Source organism: Aspergillus uvarum (genome assembly GCF_003184745.1).
Source record: "Aspergillus uvarum CBS 121591 unplaced genomic scaffold BO82scaffold_22, whole genome shotgun sequence".
NCBI classification, from domain to species: Eukaryota; Fungi; Ascomycota; class Eurotiomycetes; order Eurotiales; family Aspergillaceae; genus Aspergillus; species Aspergillus uvarum.
Window position 1 is genome coordinate 429,362 of NW_020291319.1, and position 22,387 is coordinate 451,748.

Here is a 22,387-nt window from a genome sequence, read left to right on the forward strand (position 1 = left end):
CATTAAGCCCACGCCTGGCTGCTGCAAGCTGAAAGAGAGATAAAAGGTGAAATACACCTTCGGGATGCTATGGTCGTGAGGTGACAGAAGGTGGCCCCCGGAGATCAGGATTATACATGTCTTCAAACAATTAGTCGAGTGGAAACAACAGACAAGAGGGCATTAAGTCTAAGATCTGATTATAAAATCAGTAATCTTGCGACTTTAAACACTTCTTTTAGTGCCTCTTGCGGGTCACGACATGAATTGTCTTGAGGTACCTTTGGTCAGGGTCAAGTGTCAACGGTCTATCTTATAGAACCGGGGGGCCGTTCGACTCCTTCCTAATGTATACTAACACGTGCCTTAATATCAGGATTCTCCCCTGGGAACCTGGGAGCCCTGCATAGATTGCTGTATCAGATAGCCCACTCGCTCAAGCAGTCATCAAGGAACCTATCTTGACAGATAACCAGGGTTGAGCAGACAATGAACTGGTAATAGAACAGGTGATCTGATCATGAAGAAAGTGTAAGATCCAGAGCATCCGGAAACAAGAACTGCTCATGAGAACCTCTGAAGTAGAATGGGGAGGTCGTGATAGAGTTTTTGTGTTGTTCCGTCTGCAACCACTCACCCTCCTTGGAAACCTCATCCTCTCCCCGAGTGGGGTGAACCGCGAGGAGAAATCCCCAAGAATTTTCGGAATACCCCAAAGCTGGATAGAGAAATACATATTCAATGTCACAGCTATTCTCCATGATTACCCTTCACTCATAAGTTTCAATCATCACACTTTGCTGCCTCTGCAAGAATCATGGTACAAGCTGCTAACCCATTCGTACTATCATACAGTTCTACCTATCTTGAAGTATCTATACGACAACCACTCCCAGACGTAGCAGCTCAACTAAACAACCCAACCTATAAACCGTCACTGCGGAACCATCTTCCTCAAAATATCCAACAAGGAACCGCAAACAGTTCTCTAACCCACTGACCATAAAGACAACCTAGTAACCGCCAACCGTCCGAAGTCCGAAACCTCTAAGCACCCGCCGGCTTGCTCTCCCCCTTCTTCCAATAGACCTTGGTTTCCGTCTTCCACTCGTAACCCTTATCGTGGATCCTGTCCTGATCGATCCAGACGATCTCCTCGACCTTCCCATGGGCGATGATCTCCGGCAGCTCGACGCTGTAGAAGATGCCAGTCTTGGCGGGGATCTTGTCGTGCGGGAAGACGAGGTAGGCGGTTCCGGTGGTCTGCTGCGCGTAGTACTTGGAGAAGGCCTGCTGGAAGCGGGTGAAGGTGGCCGCGTCAACCTCCTTGTACTGGCCCTTCTGGAAGAAATTGGCGTTCTTCCAGATGTCGCGCACCGAGGTGAGATGCTGCCCGTTCGCCCACTTGACCAGCTCGTTGATGGCCTTCTGCGGCTGGCCGGTGAAGAAGATAGCCTTGTCTTTTGGGGGTTGGTTGCGCTTAGCGTACTGGCTGAACTCGTGGAGGTGGGCCGGCTGAATCAGTTCTTCAACTTGCGCTTTGGTAGGGATGTGCTTGTCGCGGGCGGCGAGCTGCAGTGTGTCCAAGGCATTGTTGTTGCTGCTGGGAGCGGTGCTGACTGGAGCGGCTAAGGCAGTGGGTGCCTGGGACGTGAAGAGGAGCAAGGTGCACAGGATTGAAAAGAGGAAGAACAGAACATTGCCATTGCTGCTGGCGTTGTTGCGGCTGAAAGCGGACAATCGCATTTTGAAATTGGTTTCAAGAGCCAAATGAATGTCAAAGAGTCGGAATAGGCTTTGGTAAGTGAGAGAGAGTGTGTCGCAATGCGAAGTAAAAGTATCGCAGTTGGTTCTTCCATTTTATATCCGGGGATTCAGCTCAACAGAAATTGCTGTGCTGCGGTTTTCTGTCCCTGCTTGGGCCTTATTTCTTACATACAGAACATGAGACAGACGAGGGCTACTCGGCGGCCCCCAGCAAGCTGTTGTTAATGTTGCAGTCAGTCCAGAGGTGGCCTTGAGAACGATTGACTGGAGCCTACAGCTTCAATTTGTGTAGTGTTTGTTCGAATGAGGAAGGAAAGCCGAGATTCAGATGTTGGCATTCTGGGCCCAGCGAGGAGGAGAATCCTGGAAGATGAGATACAGCACAAAGTTCCAGGCGCAGAGACCATGATGGGAACAATAAGCACTACGCCCGCGGAGCAGGCCGGTAGCCGATGCAGGGAATAGGGTCCATATCCAAGAATCAGCACTAGGTGGCCTAAAAAGCACTTCAAGTCATCGCCCCCAACATGATGACAGACCATCATGGGAATTCTCAGCTGGAAATCTCATGATTGGGTTTCTTTTTGAAACATCAAACGAGAACGGCTGTGATGCTCAACACCAAGTGGAAGTTGTTTGTTGGTTGCCTAAGTATAGTCTTACTAAGCCAACTAAACAAGACCATGGAGACCAAGCTAGGAATCTAACAGGATTCTCATCCCTTTTACTCCAAAGGCGCAGTATCACAACCTTGCTGGTATAAGTTCCGAACAATTTTCGCCAACATCAGCAGCTCGACCCAGGACACCGCAAGCTCTCCGTCATTCACTCAGTGCAGAGTTCCAGCATCCGGGCTGCTTATTTGCATCGTGAAAAACGGAATACAACCCTTTCTTTCAGACATTGTTCTCATTTTCTGTCCTCTCATATCAGGACGCCCATTTTCATCATGGAGACATCTCTTGAAAAACACGTGCAGGAGAAAGTTGAGACAGACATCACCAGCGGCGATCTCCAAGCCATCCAAGACCTATACCAGTCAACCGATGCCGAAAAGCAACCCAGCTTACTAGCTCACATCGCCGCCCGGGCGGCGGGAAAATCTCAGCTCGAAATATTGGACTGGGTCTTCAGTGAGGGTTTTCAGGTCGCCGCAGGCTCCTTGAATGATGAGTTTTACCACCAAGCCTGCTACGCACAGTCCCTCGCCGTCTGGGAGACTCTGGTCAAGAACGGGTTCGATCTGAACGGCCACCACAGCGAAGTCGTCGGCGATGCGCTGAGCCTAGCAGCCTACTACGGCGATGTGGAGATTGTGCGCTTCCTGCTGGAGCACGGACAGGATCCCAACGAGGCGTGGGGCGGGTACGATGACCTGGAGCCCGCAGTGGCCGCGTTAGCTGGCGCAAGGCCGTCCGTGGAGATACTCCGGTTGATGGTGCAGCACGGATGGCGCCAGAGGAGAAGTGCCGCGCACATTGCCGCGGCGGAGCTGGGTAATATGGAGGCGCTGGAGTTGCTGGTGGAGCACGGGGCGGATCTGGAGGAAGCCAGTGGGTGGTGGACGAACTGCGGGATCGTGGAGGCGGATCGATGGGGCACGGCACTGTATCGTGCGGCGTACAAGGGCCAGCGAGAGCCGGTGGTGTATCTGCTGGGCAAGGGGGCAAATGTTCATTTCAAAGACGAGATGGGGCGATCGATTCTGTGGGCTGCAAGACAGGGAGGGAATGAGGAGCTGATTGAGTTGGTGAAGTCAGCTGGTCTGAAGGACGAGTGATTGACGGTCTCGGAGTGCTAGTTGCAGATAGTTCTCAGAATGATGGTATGATCACGGCCTTCTTCTGTATATCTTATCAATGTAGTTCATCTGGAAGGTGTTTGAAATGTGTTTCGCAAACGCCTTTCTTTCAGAGAATTGTCGATTTATTTGTCCCCTTGACATCACAGATTGAGAATGAAAGATAGAATAAGAAGTCAACTTACATGGATCTTTAGAAACCCACCCGCGTAAACAATTCCACATGGATGTGGATGTGGAGAGATAGTGAATAAACATGGCGAGTGGGCCTGGCGGGGTGTTCGTGGCTGTGGTGGTGCCTGAGCCGACTGGCCGCCCAGCCCAGCCCAGCGCCAGACCCCGTCCCACTGCCGTCACTGCAATCCCAGCCTCTTCCAGGTCTTCCTCCCGCTAACTTCCCGCTTGTTCGTTCCCCTTCTCTTCAGGTTTCACTCACTCCATCCTCCTTCCTGTTTACCTTGACTCCGATGACTCTGGTTGACTCTGGTTGACTCCTTTCTCCTCCTAACTCCTCCCACTCCCTCCAGATACTTCCTCTCTCTGGTACCTCCATGTCGACTGCACCACACTCAGGTCCAGGCCTGAGAGATCTCGAGAAAGAATTGACTTGTTCGGTAAGTTTGGTGACATGAACCACGGGAATGTTGCGGGAGAGTTAATGGGTTGCCCCCCCCCACCATGATTCGACGCTCTCCATTCGCCTCCCTTGCGTGCCAGCCCAGCTGTCAGAACTAGACATACAGTCCATTCTCTTTAAACGAAACAGAACAAAAACACCATCGATGGAAAATATGCAGGGAACTAATGACAGTCAACTCCACCTAGATTTGTACCGACCTTCTCTACCAGCCCCTCACCCTCCTCAACTGCCTCCACACCTTCTGCGGCTCGTGCCTCAAGGAGTGGTTCGCCGTACAAGGAGCCCGTTCCCGACCGTCCTCGTCCGCCCGCTTCACCTGCCCATCATGCCGAGCTGCCGTGCGCGACACCCGTCCCAATGCCACTGTGACGACCTTGTTGGATATGGTCCTGACGGCCAGTCCCGACCGAGACAAATCCGCCGCGGAGAAGGAGGAGGTTGCGCAGAGGTATAAACCGGGCGATTCGGTGTTTCCGTCCACGAATGCGGGTTCAGATGCGGAGGATCGAAGAGTGCTGGAGGAAGTGAGGGCTTTGAGTTTGCAGGACAGTCGGTCGGGATATCTTCAACAACAACAGCAACAGCGCTCAAGGCATTCGTCGCGGAGTCGTCACCGGCGGGTAGAGGGTACGGGTACGGATTCGGATGAGCGTCGAAGGGAGGAGGATGGTCGGTCTCGACGACGACGGGAAGGTTCTTCACGACGACAGCGGACGACAGCTGAGGAGGAGGGTCCGGACCGGTCGACAAGGCGGGTGGAGCATCAGTCGAGTTTGAGGTCACTACTCAGTTTGTCGGATACGGAAACGATGCAAGAGGAGATCTTGCGACAGATCTTTGAGGAGGGGTTGTTGGATGATATCGATCTGGATAATATGGGTCCGTCGCAGGAGGAAGAGCTCAGTGAGCGCATTGCGGATGCGTATCGTCGAAGGCATAGGCTACGAGCACGGTCCCAGCAGCAACGGACAGAATCTCGAGAGAACTCGCAGACCCCGTCCTCTCGGCCTCGCGCGCGATCCCAGTCCGTACAGAGGGCGGAAAATGGTACAGGTGCTGCTGCTATAAGGGATACGAGAGAGTCGAATGGCGGTCCCCCGGTATCTAGACCGTATCTTCTGGATCCGCTTGTCGCGCGTGAAGGGCACTCAGGCCATCAAAGACGACTGTCAGATCAAGGGGGAACTAGGTCTCGTCGGAGGACGTCGCCTGTACCGGTCAGCGCGGCGTCTACTTCGGAAGTTTTGCGGCCTGCAGCGCGATCGTCAAGTGACATGGTTGCTGATCGGGCCAGAAATTCGCAAGCTGGTCGCGTTCGGACAGCGGAGGCTTCAGCAGCATTCCGGTCACGCCGTGCCACTGCATCTGAACATAACGTTCCCAACATCTGGGTTGAAGGAGCAAGGGAGAGGCAGCTTCGCCCGGCTGGAAGATCGTCGATTGATTCTCCTCGAGTGGCCACGACTTTGAATCACAGGGGACGCGACGGCTCTTGGCCTTCAAGCCCGGATGAACCCTCTACAGTGTCGCCTCCGACTAGCTCTTTAGTGGCCGAGGTAGGTGTCGCAGCAAGGCAGGAGCCTCGTTCACGGCCTTCATCGTCTCGATCAAATGCGCCTCCCCGTTCAGCGACACTGTACGTGGAATCATCAATCAAGTGCGACCGGTGCGATAAGGCCAACATACAGTATGACCTCCATAAAAAGTGTCCCACTTGTAAAGACGGAAATTTCTACCTTTGTCTGCGATGTTATCGTACCGGGAGCGGCTGCCTCGAATGGACCGGCTTCGGAGCGTCTGCTGAAGCGGATCTCGCACGCATTCGCGCATCATCGACTGGTGAGCCTCGAGCTCTTATTGACACATCGCATATACTCCAGTCTTGCAAGTATCTTCGAACACCAGAATCTGCCTATCGATCCGACAGAGATGGGCGAATGGTCACCAACGACGACCCCGCCCGAAGATTGCAGACTGGGCTGTTCTGTGACAGCTGCCAATCTCCAGCAAACGACTGTCTCTGGAAATGTAATCAATGCAACGAAGGAGATTGGGGGTTTTGCAACCGCTGCGTCAACCAAGGTCGCTGCTGCACACACGCCCTGCTTCCCATCTGCCGCATCACCCGCGATAGCCCATTAGCATCGCCAACGAGGGCATACACAATCACACCAAATGGCGCCTCGGACGACTGCAATGACGCCCCTGGATCTGGCACTGAGATTTTCAAGATTCTTTCTTTCACCACAAATTGCGACATTTGCACGCACCCAATCCCCGCCTCAACGCTCCGCTTCCACTGCCTTGTATGCAATGACGGCGACTACGACATCTGCGCAAATTGCTACCTGCGCCTTGTTGCCACTGGCAAGATTCGCAAGGAGAACGGTCACAACGGCTGGAGGCGCTGCATCAAGGGCCACCGTATGATCGTCGTTGGCTTCGAAGATCACGACGAGGGGCAGCGCCGTGTCATTGTCAGGGATCTAGTAGGCGGATGTGCCTTGAACGACGACCACCTTCAACAGCCTTCATCATCTTCCTTCACCGTTCCGACTCCTACAAACATTCATGCGACTGCGTCGACTCCTGGAACTCCAAACTCTCCATTCTCTCATTACACAACTTCATCTTCATCCTCTGCTGCAACTGGAACAGGGTCAGGAATTGCCTCGCCCGAGTTCGCACCCGGCGATTGGCTATGGAAGGAAGGCTCGGAGCGACGCAAAAAGGCCTCCCGTCTTCGTCCTTGGCCACTTGGCGGCGAGCGCGATCGCACTTCTGCCCTTACGTCTCCTCCGTCTTCTGAGCCCAGCACTCCCAATACGCCGACGTTCGCTGCTCCAACCCCGCCCACCTCCGCTGCACCGGCATTGACATCAAGACGCTTTCCTCCCGATGGAGGCGTTGGGCTGATTGTGCATGCTCTGTGGTCGTGGTACCCCGAAGACGGCGTCAAAGATGAACTGATGTTCCCTCGCGGTGCTGAAATCACCGAAGCCGAGAACATCAACGATGACTGGTACTGGGGCTGCTATGCTGGGTTAACGGGGTTATTTCCAGGCTCACATGTGCATGTGGTGGATGAGATTGTCTAGTCGGTCGAGGCTGATGAGACAGGTGCTCGAGGTGCAGGCTTAGTTGGGGGTTGTGCTTGTCGAGGGTTGTTTCTTTTCTGTTTCTGCATGCTTCTGATTTTGTTTCTGGTTTCTCAGGACCGAATTACATGGGGAAGACGGGCCATTTCTTACGATGTGCATGAATAATGTAGCATATGATGATGATTATGAATTATGACTTACCTTTTGACATCATGATGATTACTTTTACATTGTGCTGATATGCAGAGTCTAAGTTGCATAACCATTCAGGAATGATCGATCTGAATAGCCTGCACCAGGAAATCCAATCCAGCCTCTCTAACCCAAAATCCCCTAAGCGAACCGAGCCTGACCCCCAACACCCATAACCAGACATTCATCTTCCATCCTTCATCCTTCCTGAACGCCAGAGGACGAGGAGGAGCCCCTCGGCTCCCTCACCATACTAAATAACTCGGCCTCCGCATCCTCACGCACCACCACAAACTCCAACCGCTCATACACCGGCACCCCGGCGCGCGTCGAATCGATATACACGGGCATCCCCGTGCGATCCGCCAGCTCACAGCCCCAGCGGACCAACATCGTCGCCGCCCCGCGCCTTCGGTGCTGCGGGTGCGTCACTAACATATCGAGGTCTGCCTGCGGTGTTAGCCATCATCAGATAAACTCAGCTCAACCCAGCCCAGCCCAGCCCAACCCAACCCAACTTAACCACCATCCCTCTCCCCCTCAATAACAAGAAAAAAAAAAAAAAAAGATAACAAGAGTGGGGAGAAATACAATAATGCCCCCTCTCCCCCATCACCTCCTTCCGAATCACCTCACACCCCCCAAAGAACCGCTCACACAAGGACCCATCCGAGTCCACATGCCATTCCGGGAACCGGGCGCCGCGGTGGCCCGGATCGAGATCCCATTTTCCGTAGGCGATGACACTTTCATCAGCAGCAGCAGCAGCAGCAGCAGCAGCAGCAGCATCCCCCACGCTACCATGCGCGTCCGGTGCGGCGGCGGCAGGGCAAAAGCCCGGATCAACGACCTTCCAAAACCGCACCCCGGGCTTCTGCCGCAGATCCTGGCGATTGGCCGCGGCCCACCAAGCGCGAAGACCGGGCGTGTCGGGGAACATCTGGCGGTCGGTGGGGGTCGTGAACCCCGCGTAGAAGATGTGGGTTAGGGCTGGGAGGTCGGGTTCGGTGACGGGGTGGATTTGGAGGGATGTCATTGTGGTGCGGTGTGCGGTGTGCGGTGTGCGGTGTGCGGTGTGCGGTGTGGGTGTTGGTGTTGGTGTTGGTGGCACGTAGTTCTTTTGTTTGTGGGCGGAGGAAGGGGATGGAGGGATACTTATATTACTTACCTTTGGACAGTACACTTCGTGTGAAGATGCCCTTGTGTGCCGGTAAGACGGAAGATTACTAGGTGAGTTAGTTAGCGGGGGAGTCGGACTAGCCCGCCTTCATCATCGTCAGGGTCAAGTCAGCGGTCAGCTTTCACCCCCGGCTTATCTTCAGATTAAACAGTCTTGAATGATGACACTTCCGCTGTCCCGTCCGCGCACCCGGGAGGAAATCTCGGTTAAGGAGCACTGTCAAGAGTTGAGATAGGGCAAATCCGCATCCTGTGGTTGGTGTATAGAGCTATAGACTGAGACTAGTTTGCATACTATGCATGTTGAAGACTATTTCTCGATTAGGGACTAAAACCCTTCCATACTATCGTTTCATCGACTAGGAACTATTATACATACAGCCCTTGAGACAAAATCTTGGAGTCCGTAGACAGCTTCGGTGTGATTCAATGTTCATACTGGTAACAGTCAACTTGGGACTGGTTGCTGCAGACTACCGACTTCTATCTTTGCGCACAGAAAACTGTAGTTCAAGGATCGATGATAAACAGGTAATGCATGCTAAGTCAATGATATCGAAACTACAGCTTCAACAATTAGTACAGGTGCAGATGAACGCTCAGTCTTTGTAGCCTCAAAATCAGTAATTCCCCTCCCGATCCTTCTCCCAGAACCAATGATACAGATCCTTGTGCGTGCCCGCATCCTCGACATAGTCGCCCACCATCTCCGCCGTCTCATTATTCCCCAACAGATTGGCCTCCTCGGGCTCCCCCTGCGCGGTCAGGGAGTGCATCACCTCCTCCGCACCCTGCTTGGTCTTCTCGGCCAAGTCACGAGCCCCCTCCCGCGCGACGTCCGCATACTCCTCAGCCTGTTCGCGGGCGCGCTGGAGCAGCTCCTCGGGGCTCGGGTACTTGCGCAGCGCGATCAGCAGCAGGTAATAGCTCTGCACAATGGCCGGGTACACCGCGTCCTTGGCGAGCATGGTAAAACCATGCGAGAAGAAGCCCTTCAGGACCTCCGCCGGCAGACCTGCGTACAGGCCCGCGACGCCTTCCGTGCGAGCAATATTGATGACATTGCTGACGATCGCCGGCGTGAACGAGATCCCCTCGTCCGTCTCCGCGTTACCGTCCTCCTTCAACGGGTCCCCACCTGAAGCTTTTGGCGCCGATGACGACGACGACGACGACGACGAAAAGTCATCGCCCATGACCTGCGCGCGGATCTTCGCCTTGGAGAACGGATACGTCACCGCCGACGCCGCCGACTTGCTCAGCGCGGCCAGCAAGAAAGTGACCGCCGGCGTGAGCGGCCGTTGCTTTTGAGTCGGAATCCGCCGCCGCCGCCGCGAGAGCAGCACATACTTCAGCACCTCATTCAGGAAGAAGGTCAGCGACGGGTTGAGCGTCAAGATCAGCGAGGCCGAGTACCCCGACCAGAACCCCCGCCAACCCTTCTCCGCGCGAATCCGCGCCGCAATCTCCCTCGTACTGCTGCTTCCCACCAACCCTTTCTTACCCCCAGTCTGCTTTCTCGCCACGATATTCGCCAAGGGCGTCGTGAACAGCTTTGCAAACGCCCCCGCAACCACCCCGATCACCAACTCATCCAACACGGGCAAGACAGTTCTCGTCCTCCGCCCGCCGCCATCACCACCAAATCGAACCCGAATCCGCCGCTGCCGCAGGAACTCATACGCCAGGAAGAACAGAAACGAGTCGAACATCGACTTGGCGGTGTCCTGCGCGAGACCCGTGTAGAAGCTCCCTACCCCGCCCTCCTGCGCGTAGATCTTGCGGGCCGCGTCGAAGACGCCCGCGTAGCCATCATCCTCTCCACCATCTTGCTCCCGTATCTTCGCCTTGCCATCTTCATTTTGTTTGGAGCTTCTCGTCTGCTGCGTCTGCAACCGCGCGACGATTAGACTTAACGGATACGTCGCCACATTGCTCAGGGCCGCGCCGATGGCGCCAGCCAGGGCGTTGCCCACTGCCGGCAGTGCCGGGCCCCGCAGCGCCGCCTGTTTCCAGTCTTTGTCCTGGGGTTGAGGGCGAGGCTCTTCGTAGCGGTGGTAGAGTTGGTAGGAGTCCTAGACGCGTGAAGGCCGCTTAGTGTTTGCTATCAGGTATGGAGAACTTATTTCCTAAGTGGAACGGAGGCCTCACACAAGCAAAGGAGGTAACGTACCAGCTCCGCCTCATAGGACATCTTGTATTTTGACATTTTTCATCACTCTGTATGCCTTTGAGCTGGATTGGTCGATTAGCTTTGGGAAGAGTTACATCCGCGTCAGGACCATGGGCTGTCTGTCTGTTTGGGGGTTCTTGTTCTTCTAGTATGTCAGCGTTGTGGTGATGATTGGCAAGCGAACAGTCTTCTTCAGAGAGACTTTATGATTGGGGAGATCAGGAGATAAGGTAGATGAGTATCACTCGACGGTACATCGTTCCACTTTGTTCTCGTAAGCAAGTAAGTGAGCCTATCCATCCGACGGCATGGTGTGATTGATGACCGAGGTTGATTGACCCGAAAGGGAGGAGGGGCCGGGGCCCATTACATCATCGCAACGGGGCGGGTCTGTGCAACTTACTCTGGAGCATGTGATCCTGTCCGACCATAACTCTGCTAAAGCACCGTGAGATCACAGAGAGTCAAATTTACGCAGTGGACTGGACCGACATCCCGCCAATACCTTAAAAGAAAACTGGGATCAAGAGGAAAGACCGTGACAGGCTGATAGGAAGTTCTTCATTCATCTATCCACCCAAAGAATGCTTGACGCGACCGATCTACATGCAGATAACGAGATCGACCACTTCGGGTGCTGCAACTCATAAAAAAGACCTCCCAGGCCATGATCCACAGTCCTGATAGGAAACAAAAGGAGAAAGATTAGAAACAGATGATATTAACGACCAATGCCCGACCAGATCCTGAAACCCCGTAACCCATTGCGCAAAGCGAAAAGTATCCCAAGCAAAAGAAGACCGAAGACAAATTTGTCGTCTCTCACGATCGTCGAATTTCATCCATCCGTCGATTTCATGGAACCCCACCCCCGTGTTCATTCCGGCTGTACTCCGCGAAGACTGGCGCATGGCGACAGAAAAAGAAAAAGAATACGTCGTGTGGGCGAGCCAATTGATGGGCAAGCGAGGAAGGACAAGTTGAACAGACGACAAGATATGACGGCAGTGAGATCGAAAGAGAATAGATGACATTTAACCACCGAAACCGTAGAGAGTACGGCCCTGGCGCTTGAGGGCGTACACAACGTCCAGCGAGGTGACGGTCTTGCGCTTGGCGTGTTCAGTGTAGGTAACGGCATCACGGATGACCGACTCGAGGAAAGACTTGAGAACACCGCGGGTCTCCTCGTAGATCATGGCGGAAATACGCTTGACACCACCACGGCGGGCGAGACGGCGGATGGCGGGCTTGGTAATACCCTGGATGTTGTCACGCAAGATCTTACGGTGACGCTTGGCACCACCCTTGCCGAGACCCTTTCCTCCTTTGCCACCTGTTGATTGAAGAGCGATTAATATTTGATCGGAAAGATACAAGAGTTGAGGCTTGGGATAGTGTGGCGAATTGAGGGACGGGGAGTCAGGCAGGGCTAAGATCACGTGCCGTCGGAGACACGATGCTGCGAAGAAGCAGCCTCATCCAGCCACAGCAGACGGGCAAACGACGTAACAATTCTCGTAGCAGCAACAAGATAAAGAGAAAGGGAAAGAAAGAAAAAGATGGATTACTTACGTCCAGTCATCTTGGCAGTATGTGCTTAAAAATCGAGATGGGTGAGCGACGAAAATTGATAAAACGCGGGGTGGATGATAGATGGATGGTCGACGTGACGCGTAGCGAGCCAGAGAAACTCAGAGGTTGTAAGAGGAGGGAAAAGGAGATAAGAGACGGTTTAAATAGGTTTGCGGAGTGGGCGGCAAGCGAGAGCGTGATTTGGAGTGACTAAGCGTCAAAGGGTGATCTGGAAGGGTCAAAATGGAATGGAAACGGCTGATTGGTGGGCTACGGCTGATAAAAAGGGCGTTATGAACGGCCGCTTTGGAGACGGGTGAAAGGGGAGCCCTGGGAAAGGTACTGTAGTCTACGGAGTATGTACGGTACTGTAGGTATGGCTGGCTGCCAACGCGTCCGCCTGGAGCCGCCTTCCCGCTGCGGGTACGCCGGTCACGTGCTCACCGCCCCTCTTCCCCAACTCTAGGCCTGGAGGCCTGGAGGCCTGGACCAAGCACCCATTGACTTCAAGGTTGCTTGTACTTCGAAGCAGCTTGTATATCGAACCGGTCGCGATGTGCAGTGAAGAAAGGGAGAGAATCTCACAGATCTAACGCTATCCTATGTTTATCGAAAACTGGCCTAGCACGAGCTTCGGCATGCAAATACTGTATGTTGTACACTACTTCGACATCTACATCTACTCAGAAAACACACGTGGAAAGTGAAGATGTTCTTTGATTCACCCAGTCAGGCTTCAGACTGCATCCGGACATCCCAAAAACTCCTCTCATCAAATGACACATTAAATAACGACGAGCCATCTTTGCCGGCCCCACCCACAATAGAACATGTATGAACGCTGGAAGAGGCAGGAGGAACAAAATGCTGGACACGGAGAAGCAGATAAGGCCGATGCAGATCGACTTTTGGAAACAAACGCCTTCTGAATCTCATGGACATACAGGTAATCAACAAACAACAAATCATCTGAGCAAAGTTTGGACAGTCGAGGAGAAACGATAAAAGCCATCAGGTCGTAATCGTCATCGTAGTGGACCACTACTTGGTTAAATGTAAATTAATAAACAGGATAACTTGTCCGGCATCATCCCGGATCCTCGCGGTTTATTACACATCGCAGAGAACCCTGAGCTTGATGCCCCTAGACCGCGTATCCGAGAAATGTACCGAGAGCCAATGGGCGGCTGAACCCTGACTGCTCGCGCTGAAATTTTGCCAAACAGCTTTGCAAATGTGTCTGTGGCACGCATCTGATTGCGGAAAGGTAGAATGACGCCGTCGGAATAATCGCACCGAAGATGGAAGAATTCACATGTGACAAGGGCGATGCCTGCCCATCCATACAAGCATCGTATCGTCCAGATACTAAGTCTGAGATATGTATCGAAATTCAATGGAGGAGGACGGTTTCGGGAGGATGAGGGTTCTTCGTTCATCCTTGGATAATTGCTGGCGTGTTGGTTTCTTTGATAAAGTTGTTCTGGAGGTAGGGGAATCCGATGTGACTAGGAGAGGAGGTTCGTGAATCGACACCATATGCCGCCTCGATGTGAGGTGATGAGCATGGAGAACCTGCACTGGAACTGCTGCTGGAGCTTGTTCGGCTTGCAAAATCCTTAACGGCCGTGGAATCGTTCCCGTCCGTTGAGAAGTTAGGAGAGCCGAAGAAACAATACTTATCCACCAGCTCCTTATATACTGAGGACTCGCGATGTGGTTTGCTCGATACCAGGGTGGAAGGCTTGTGACTGGACACAGAACTTGTTTGGTAGCCATTGCCGTTTGCATGGCTGGAGATTTGATCACGAGAACTCATTCGCTTCTCTGACGTGTGCTGATGATGACCATGCGGCGAGGGATTGGATTTGGCGCGGGCGGCCAACGTTGTTCGGTCATGCGTCGGTTTGGTCTTCATAGCCGCCGTCAATGATGCCTCAAAATCATAGCGGTTGCCAAAAACCTGATGGTTCTGCTTATCACGACGAATGGGAGCAGCGACCTCAACATCGTGCGGCTCATCGTCACACAATTGACTCTCCTTGGTGGCCTTGGGTGAGTTGCCGAAAGATACATACTTATCCATCTCGGAAAAGTTGTCAAACGACGGAGGCATCGATTGGGGACGACTGGTGGACACCACAAAGCTCCTACTGCGAGGCAACGCGGTGCGAGGCTTCGTGGGCTGCGAGTTCGTTTGCCCGACCTTAGGTTTGGTAATCTTCGTGAAATTGACTTGAAAGTTCTTGTGATGGTTGTTGTCCCAATACTCTTGGCCTTCGACATTGTAGCGTATGCACACAAACATTGTCTTCTTTTCAAGGTTGGTCTGATCATTCAACTTGATATTGAATGAGAACCTGTCATAAGCATCTTGGGCATGCTCCCGTCGGGATTGGTCGTTGTATTCTGCTGTAACCTCGGATACCGTTTTCCAATGATCCAAGGTGAAACGAGCCGCAACATGTTTGTGAAATGCCAAATTAGCAACAGCCACAACACCGATCAGGGTATGCTTGTCAGGAGAAAGATATAGACGTTCCAGGCGGACACGCTGATTGGCGCGGGAGGAGACATCAGTAGGGAAGTTGTTGAGCGTGATCTCCCATTCCGAAGTGCTGTCATGAGGTGTGTGGCGGAAAGGAAACTCCCCGGCAGCATCATAGTCGTCGACAGGAGATGTGTCAGCACTGACAGCCTGGGGTTTGTCCAGCTGCAGGAAGTGCCGGATATGCTCCAGTTGGGCATCGAAATGCACAGCCTTGGAAAATGTCGGCGTTCCTGGCATACTGGACGGACGCCGTCGAGCCGAAGCTGGACGAAGAGCAGGCCGAACGAGCTCTCCTGACTTCTTGCGTACCATTGGGTGCTTCACACGGGGTTCATCGTCCCGATCACTTTCTTCGGGTGAAGTAGTTAAGACTTCATCTTGCTTGTGGTCAACTAAAGACTCGGTAGCTGAACGTGAATGAGAGATTTTGCGAGCTTCTCGAGAAAGAGGCGGCCGCATATGTTTCAGGGCTTCGGCGGTGGAAGCAGCCATGCTTGAAGACGACGTGTCTTGATTAACCGGTCTCTCTGGTGAGGACATCCTTCTTTGCTCAATCGACCTCACGGCTGCCTCTAATTTTTCCAGTTGCAGATCGCCCTGCGGTCGATATGATGTTTCTTCATCACTGGAGTTAGGAGCAGAATCAGGAGGAGAGATCAGGGCCCCTGGAGGAATGACCGCGTCACTCAGGGGAGGAGGAGACTTTCGAATACTCGACTGGGAGTAGCTGACATGGTCTGGCTTTGACGAGTGATCTGGCTCAGGGAAGACGAAGGCTTTGCTATTGGAAGGGCTCCTCCGATGCCGCCGTACATAAGACGTCGAGGAGTAGGAGCGAGGTAGGTGTGGACGGGGAGGATGTGAGGAGACCACGGTGGGCGAGTTGGGACAGGAATTGGAGGTGAGTGGAGAGTATTCAATATGCTGCGCGGACGGCGACGTCTTCAACGGCGCAGTGTAGGGCATCCGGCCGACCTTGTGTGATGCAACACAGAAAGGGTGGTGGATAATGAATTGGTGAGAAACCTCCAGAAGCGAGGTGAGCTGCGAGAGAAAGAAAACCGGTCTTTGATTAGGAGACTAGAGGTCCGGGAATATGGCGTCTTTGAAAGTGGTCTTATCTTCCAGTCAGTTCCGAGCATCAAGGTTGGAAACGCAGCGTAAGACAGTGAAGCATGAGGGACAGAAGCTTCGACCCGCGTCAGGGCGAGGGAAATAAGTGGGAGAGAAGGATAGCTGAGTGAGTTGATGACAGAGCTGGGCGTGCAGCGAAAGGTGGAGGAAGAGTGGTGTGACTCGCGACGTTCCAGTGGGTGCCGATAAGTAGAAGGAGCGTTGGAGGCAAAGGCTTGGTGCGGAGGGCAGATGCAGCAAACAAGGTGTTACGACACATAACAGGATCCCAGGCAGTGGTACGAATGGAGAACGAAGCGATTGCGACCAAACAAATCACCGGGAATACATCTGAAATTCTCTAATTGCGCGAGGGAGGAGGGAGAGAGGAAAGAGGTTGCCATTGAAGTATTGGAAGTGGGAGGCGACGCAGGCGGAGGAGGAGGAGGCTGGAGATTCGAGTCTGTCAAAGTACTTACCTTGGAGATGCGACATCAGTTTGATTGCGACATTAACGAGATTGAGGTTGAAACAGGACAGAGACCGCCAGGGATATAATTGATTGGAAGTGAGAACGTGGGGTTGAAAAAAGATGAGGAGGATGCCAGAGGAAAAGAAGAAAAGAAGCAGAATAAGAAGAACGGAATTCGGGTTTGGTTGGCTGGTTGGTTGAAGGCGAACCGGGATTGAAGTAGATACAAAGAAGTGAATCGGGATGGAGGGGAGGAAGGGAGGGAGGGGGAGGGAGGACCAGGATTCGAAGGCGGGCTTGTCGGAGAAGGATGGGAAGGAAATGGGAAAATGGAGTGAGTATATGAAAGATGACAGGCCCAGGGCGGAGTGGGAAATGGAGTGAGCCGCAGTTGACGGTCGGTATAAAGAGATAGCAGAAGAAGATTAAGAATATTAAGAAGACTCAGAGAGACAGGGAGAGCGTTGAAAAAAGAGGATTTAATTACATGTCTGAAAATAAATTAAAATATCTGGAGAGTCAAAATAAGGAAAGTAAAAATAATTATTATTATTTATTATTTCAAGAAAATAAATGTCCCACCCACCCCAGCAAAAGATGTTCCTAATCAAAAAAGCTCGACATAATTCAGGAATGATATTGATAAGGGAGGAGGAGCTCGGACGTTGTTGCAACTTGCAGCAAGCAGGTAGTCTAGGCAGGCAGAGGCAGAAGAAGAAGAAGTCGAAGAACGAAGCCGCCGCCCAGGCAAGGAAAATTCGGTACGGTCTCGTTCGTCCTCGTTCCGCAATGGCTGTCTCTCTTTCGCTCGTTCATTCAACCACTGCCAGCCAGGGAGGGGCAAAACTAAAGCGGGCAGTAGATGGAGCGGGCCCGTTTTCCAGGACTGCATCTAGTTGCTTCGTAGATTTCGTAGATTTCCTTCTTCCATCGCTCCAGATTCATTTTTGACTTCGAGATCTCCGAAAGCAACAGGTGTCTAGCCCCTCATCTTTCCCTCTTGGTGTGTCTGTCTCTCTGTTCCTACCCCTCTTGAAGCAAACTGTAATCTGAAATGACTCCTTGAATTGGTTAATCTATGAAGATGAAGGCGAAAACGGGTGGTGACATGACAGGGGCAGAGAGCGATAACAGAGTGGGATCGAAGCTACAAGTCGGTACCTTGGACTACCAAGTTGCCGCCGTACCCGGAGCGGGAGCAAGAAGGGAGCAAGAAGATGAGAGGATGATGATGAAGGTGGCCGTGGTATTAGTGGTAAATACGAGTGCTGGGATGCTACTAACCAACTTAAAATAGGCGATCGAACGGTCTGGGACTGGGGACGATCCCAACTGTCCAGTCAATGCGTTCCGGCTTGGTGGATCCCATGAATATCGGTACGTCCACTGTCGTATGTCCGTACGCATGGAAGGGAGGGAGGGAGAGGAGTGTAGTGTACAGAGTAGTGAAAGGAGCCAAAAAAAAAAAAAAAAAAAAAAAAAAAAAAAAGAAAGAATAATAAAATAAAATAAAATAAAACTTGGAAAATTCAGAAAGAGTGAGATTGATTGTATGATGGCAGTAGGATTGTAAGACGGTCGGTCGGTCTCTAACAAATTAGTCTACAGTACTACACTCTCACTCAATCACTCACAAACTCCCCTTTCATCTTTCTACGATATACCTTGGCCTGCCTTGTCCTGCCCGGGTTCCTTCGCCTCCCGATCGCATTCTCTATCCCTTCGGTACCCGGATGGCACCATGACAATCAGGGATTATCAATAATGATCTCCTTCAATCCTCGTTCGGTTCGACATCTTGACCCCCCACCCCCCCTGCCCTCCTTATCCCCGTCATTCCCTCTCCAATTTGAGATAGATCTTCCCTGGTTCCTCACGTTTGCGCCATCGGGAACCCTAAACGCACATCATCACCACAACTATGGCTATCATGACTATCACTGATATCAAAGCACTTCACCACATGTGGCTGGAGTGGGGAACAGGTGATCTTCAAGGCTGCATGGCCGGAGTATTCTAGTTAGTCTCTCATATCTAGGTGGTTGTTCATTGGAGGTATGTGTGTAACGATGTAGGTAGGTCCTACTCTAGTCCAGTCGGAGAAGGTATGATGTACGTGCTAGTCCAGAAGAATGTCGAATTTCAAGGCATGGCTGCAGCGCTTCCGAGGGCTTCCATGATGTCGGTCGCCATACCGAAACGGTCCTTTCTGTGTCGGTCTAAGATTACGAACCCAATCTATCGATGATGACGATGACGAGTACGATTTGGATGATGGTGATGATGATGATGATGATGATAAAAGACGAAGAAACCTCTTGGCCACTCGGGAATGTCAATAAATTCACACCTTTCCCCAATTCCATGGAATCGGTTATCTCGATCGATAAGAGAATTCGGGGGTGTCTGATCGACCTATGCAAGGACTCACGTTCTCCTTCCCGACCGTGTCTCGAGAGAGTCTGAGAGCCAGCCAGCCGAGCGACCAAGCGAAGCGACCGGACTGTTACTGTTCAAAAGACCCTCCCGATCAAACCATGTCATGGTACAGCCCGCCTTGACCCGATGATGGTACGGAGCCGTAGGCAGCACGTCGTAGTACATAGTAGTGTTAGAGAAAGGAAAGGTTAAGGGTTTACGTATCAGTAACCATGGTTGAGTCTCCACCCCCAGTGTTCCCTCCATTCCCCTCCTTCCTCCACCCCTCCTCCGGGCCTTTTTTTTTCTCTTTTTCTCTGTCTCTCTTACACCTACATGTTCAGGGGCTTCCAGGCTTTGGTTAGCGCCGGTCTAAAAGTCGCCACCGCCCAACCAGCGGTTCCGGAAGTGTCTCTCGAAGGTCTAGAGGGCAAAAAAATGCTGGGGAGCGTTAGAATGCTGCCCACACTAAAAATCTGTGTTCGATGTATATTAGATCCCTGGTGTCGACCACCTACCAATCATGGTCAATATCTTCCAGCTTCAGCTGGCTGGATAGCTTCCCTCAGTATCATTGATTGATGAAGCGCTTTGCTAAAAGGTTCCCACTTCCATGTATATTCGGCCCTGCCTCCTGGCTTGTCGGGTTCCCAGCCTTGGAACAGTGACCCCAGCTTCCGGCCGGTGGTTTCCGTATGGCGTAAGTACCGATGGTCGAGTGGCCCCTCCGTCAATTGGAATGGAGTGTCTTCTTTTTCTTTTTTACAAGGAGGGGGTGAAAGCTGATCAGCGTGGGATTTTACAATTTGGGACATTGAAGCGAAAACTTTTACAGACAAAGATGCAGATGTGTGATGGACAAGAGAAGCAAGCAAAGTTTATAGGCGTGGAAGATCCACCTCGATACAGCTGCTGGAGCTGCACGTCTATAGTAGCAGAGGCACGCACAGTACGGAGTACTTAGCTAGATCACAATACAGAGAGTATATAATAAATCCCCTTTTGGGTGTGGTTTTGCTTATTCCTCTGGTCTCGAAGAGTCCGAAGGTATGTATGAGTATCATCTCCTCGGACTTCGGAGCCTAAATGACTTTTTCTACTCATACATTTCAAGTGGGGGTGGAGGAAGGACTACACTAGTCCGGGCTTGGTTACCCACCCGTTAAGCTGGAGTGGTTAAATTTGATGGATGTGCTAAGCACTAGCGTCGTTCGGGCCAACGATTGATTTTCCAAGGAAATTCCCGGGCTATGACATCAGTTACCTGCACCTGCTGGAGCACTGTTTGCCGGGTCGAAGGTCGAGACGCATTCTTGGTGGTGTCAGTTCTCCAGTCGTCACGTTCAAAAACTTCTGGAGTCTGCACAGACCATGAGGGGAGTAGTAAATTTCACTGTCCTCTGTGCTGCCTTGGTCTGGCCAAAAAGATTGGCCGACTGCTCTGCAACCGAGAGCCGAGACACAGAGGATGGAGAAATGGAGCCTGGAAATGAACGCTTGCTTCCGTTGTCGGGCGATGACCCTTTTAAAAGTCTCGATGACCCTCCCTATGTCACATTTCTTGGCACTCGAGGCCCATCATCGATATGAATGATATGACTGATAACCAGTAACGATAACCACGATCGGGCTATAATGCTGTCCCATCGGTGCGGGATCGGACTACGCACAGGACCACTTTTGCCACCCAATTGAACAATCTGACACCCTAAATAAAAGACTTCATCTTCGCTCAAAATGCTCCGTACATGGTACATATTTTTGTCGATTATTCGAGGAGTTTGTATCAATGGTGCGACGTGCCGCATGTAGATTTAGCGCATTGATCAATAAGACTCGGCTAAGACGATGTATCTCCAATATCATGCAATTCCTGTTTCCAAGTAGGGTTTGTGTATAACTGGTGTAATGTCCAGACCTCTTTTTTCATTAATTAACCTTCTCGCTAAAATCTGTAGCTGAGGTGAAGGGCTTCCGCCCCCATCAGGATAGGCCGGGGATCTGGCTCGGTCTCCCCAAAATAGGTAGGTATATCGTTCACTGCACTGCACCTCTCCACCACCACCACCACGGCTACTTTATCAAAACACGGATCATCCAGAACGAGATCGTTCGACTGTACCTGTCGCTCTACCTTCATTTTCTCGTTTTGAAGGGCATTTCTATCTCGGGCGGGCGCTTGTCTCACCCACCCCCATGCCCCATGCCGGTCTTATCTTGTCTCGACTCACCGCACGACAGGGCGCCTCCGGTTCCCCGGTCCCCCGGTCGGTCACCTCCTCTATTGCGCAACTCAATTCGCTCCTCCCCAGGACATCATGTCTAAATTGCGACAAGCCACGGCGGAGACTCAGCATCTCTCTCATCCATTAACGGGACAGCAATCTCCTCTGGGCTGATTGACAGGCGGACTAACCAAGTCGACTGGACTGCACATAACGACTAGACCGACCAGACCGTTCCTGCTGCATGGGGGGGGGGCGACATGAGAACGAGAAGATACTACTGCAACTCTGGTCTCTTGGCACTTCCCCAAGCGCGATCGACCTTCCCGCAAGGACCTCTCCGAGCTTATGAGGTTTGGTTTAGAGACACCTAATTTGATTGCGCCTTGCACATTCCTGCAGATCCAGAAGCATACTAAATTTCTAGCATTCAAGCCATCCGCTGCGTCGCTGCTCAATCTAGCCCCAATACTCACACCGTGCTGACCGTCTGTCCTTTTCCTCTCAGGTTTTCACGCAAGACCGGGAGAGAGAAACAAATTGAACCCCTGTTCTTATTAGAAACGTGGCCAGAAGGATATGCTTTTTCTTGAGGGCGGAGGGAAGCAGACCAACCTGCAGATAGAGGATGTAACTGTTATCGTGTTATCACCGAGCACAATATACAATGCCTTTCTTAGCTGACTAGGCCTTCTGGTGGGTTCCCACTGCAATTGACGTGCATCAAACTAAATTCCCACTCAGCCGTCCGAGACTCCAAGCCCCCAAGCCCCCTGAAACTAGCAGAGTTTGAGACTTTGAGCACTGACTTGGAATATAGACCTTAGCTTTCCCCTCTTTCTAACCTTCATCGTGCTAAAATCTGCTAGTACTGTGGCAGCTCTGCTACAGTTGGCACTACGGCGGGTGGTCGAGCGCCCTGGCGGAAAGGCGGCGCCGAGTAGCACCACCGTAATTCGCTGATCGGCCCCTACCGCCACGTTCGAGCCCTGGCGTCTTTTTAGTCTTTAGTCTCCGACTTCCTTCTCCTCTTTTCTCCTCCTGCTCCCAGCCCTGTCAAAGTACGGGCGTCTCCAAAATCAACAAATTTAACTTTTTATGTGTCAAAGCTTACGAAACTTTCCGCACTAGGCGGTCAACAAAGTCTGTCAACTTTCTCTGCTCGTATCTAGAGCTTGTCCCGCGAGATCAGATTGGTTCA

At 52.2% G+C, this 22,387-nt stretch overlaps 9 protein-coding genes across 9 annotated transcripts; 3 read left to right on the plus strand and 6 right to left on the minus strand.

Annotated features, from left to right (window-relative positions):
• Window positions 1-953: 953 nt before the first annotated feature.
• On the minus strand, window positions 954-1,852 carry BO82DRAFT_63863 (uncharacterized protein). The gene has a single exon (XM_025641418.1). It carries the CDS (start codon window positions 1,723-1,725, stop codon window positions 1,027-1,029), a length of 699 nt encoding a protein of 232 aa, XP_025492751.1. The 5' UTR covers window positions 1,726-1,852; the 3' UTR covers window positions 954-1,026.
• Window positions 1,853-2,695: 843 nt separating this feature from the next.
• BO82DRAFT_281820 (ankyrin repeat domain-containing protein) lies at window positions 2,696-3,526 on the plus strand (the record flags this gene model as incomplete). The annotated part of the gene is made up of 2 exons (XM_025631350.1): window positions 2,696-3,141; window positions 3,214-3,526. 2 exons carry the CDS (start codon window positions 2,696-2,698, stop codon window positions 3,524-3,526), a joined length of 759 nt encoding a protein of 252 aa, XP_025492752.1.
• A 551-nt stretch (window positions 3,527-4,077) lies between these two features.
• BO82DRAFT_353768 (SH3 domain protein) lies at window positions 4,078-7,489 on the plus strand. The gene is made up of 2 exons (XM_025635045.1): window positions 4,078-4,161; window positions 4,373-7,489. The coding sequence occupies exons 1-2, from the start codon at window positions 4,099-4,101 to the stop codon at window positions 7,283-7,285; spliced, it is 2,976 nt and encodes a 991-aa protein (XP_025492753.1). The 5' UTR covers window positions 4,078-4,098; the 3' UTR covers window positions 7,286-7,489.
• Window positions 7,490-7,502: 13 nt separating this feature from the next.
• On the minus strand, window positions 7,503-8,653 carry BO82DRAFT_391645 (uncharacterized protein). Its single transcript, XM_025638580.1, has 2 exons — window positions 8,072-8,653; window positions 7,503-7,926 (listed from the first exon to the last, which is right to left on the minus strand). Exons 1-2 carry the CDS (start codon window positions 8,514-8,516, stop codon window positions 7,679-7,681), a joined length of 693 nt encoding a protein of 230 aa, XP_025492754.1. The 5' UTR covers window positions 8,517-8,653; the 3' UTR covers window positions 7,503-7,678.
• A 425-nt stretch (window positions 8,654-9,078) lies between these two features.
• On the minus strand, window positions 9,079-11,148 carry BO82DRAFT_308789 (putative mitochondrial carrier protein). Its single transcript, XM_025632328.1, has 2 exons — window positions 10,833-11,148; window positions 9,079-10,734 (listed from the first exon to the last, which is right to left on the minus strand). The coding sequence occupies exons 1-2, from the start codon at window positions 10,866-10,868 to the stop codon at window positions 9,280-9,282; spliced, it is 1,491 nt and encodes a 496-aa protein (XP_025492755.1). The 5' UTR covers window positions 10,869-11,148; the 3' UTR covers window positions 9,079-9,279.
• Window positions 11,149-11,469: 321 nt separating this feature from the next.
• Window positions 11,470-12,717, minus strand: BO82DRAFT_353771 (histone H4). The gene is made up of 2 exons (XM_025635046.1): window positions 12,408-12,717; window positions 11,470-12,168 (listed from the first exon to the last, which is right to left on the minus strand). Exons 1-2 carry the CDS (start codon window positions 12,415-12,417, stop codon window positions 11,867-11,869), a joined length of 312 nt encoding a protein of 103 aa, XP_025492756.1. The 5' UTR covers window positions 12,418-12,717; the 3' UTR covers window positions 11,470-11,866.
• Window positions 12,718-13,842: 1,125 nt separating this feature from the next.
• Window positions 13,843-15,924, minus strand: BO82DRAFT_401538 (protein phosphatase regulator GAC1; the record flags this gene model as incomplete). Its single annotated transcript, XM_025639268.1, has 1 exon — window positions 13,843-15,924. One exon carries the CDS (start codon window positions 15,922-15,924, stop codon window positions 13,843-13,845), a length of 2,082 nt encoding a protein of 693 aa, XP_025492757.1.
• A 1,202-nt stretch (window positions 15,925-17,126) lies between these two features.
• On the minus strand, window positions 17,127-17,796 carry BO82DRAFT_353774 (uncharacterized protein). The gene has a single exon (XM_025635047.1). It carries the CDS (start codon window positions 17,433-17,435, stop codon window positions 17,151-17,153), a length of 285 nt encoding a protein of 94 aa, XP_025492758.1. The 5' UTR covers window positions 17,436-17,796; the 3' UTR covers window positions 17,127-17,150.
• Window positions 17,797-19,482: 1,686 nt separating this feature from the next.
• BO82DRAFT_64005 (uncharacterized protein) lies at window positions 19,483-20,068 on the plus strand. The gene has a single exon (XM_025641419.1). It carries the CDS (start codon window positions 19,575-19,577, stop codon window positions 19,923-19,925), a length of 351 nt encoding a protein of 116 aa, XP_025492759.1. The 5' UTR covers window positions 19,483-19,574; the 3' UTR covers window positions 19,926-20,068.
• Window positions 20,069-22,387: the final 2,319 nt, after the last annotated feature.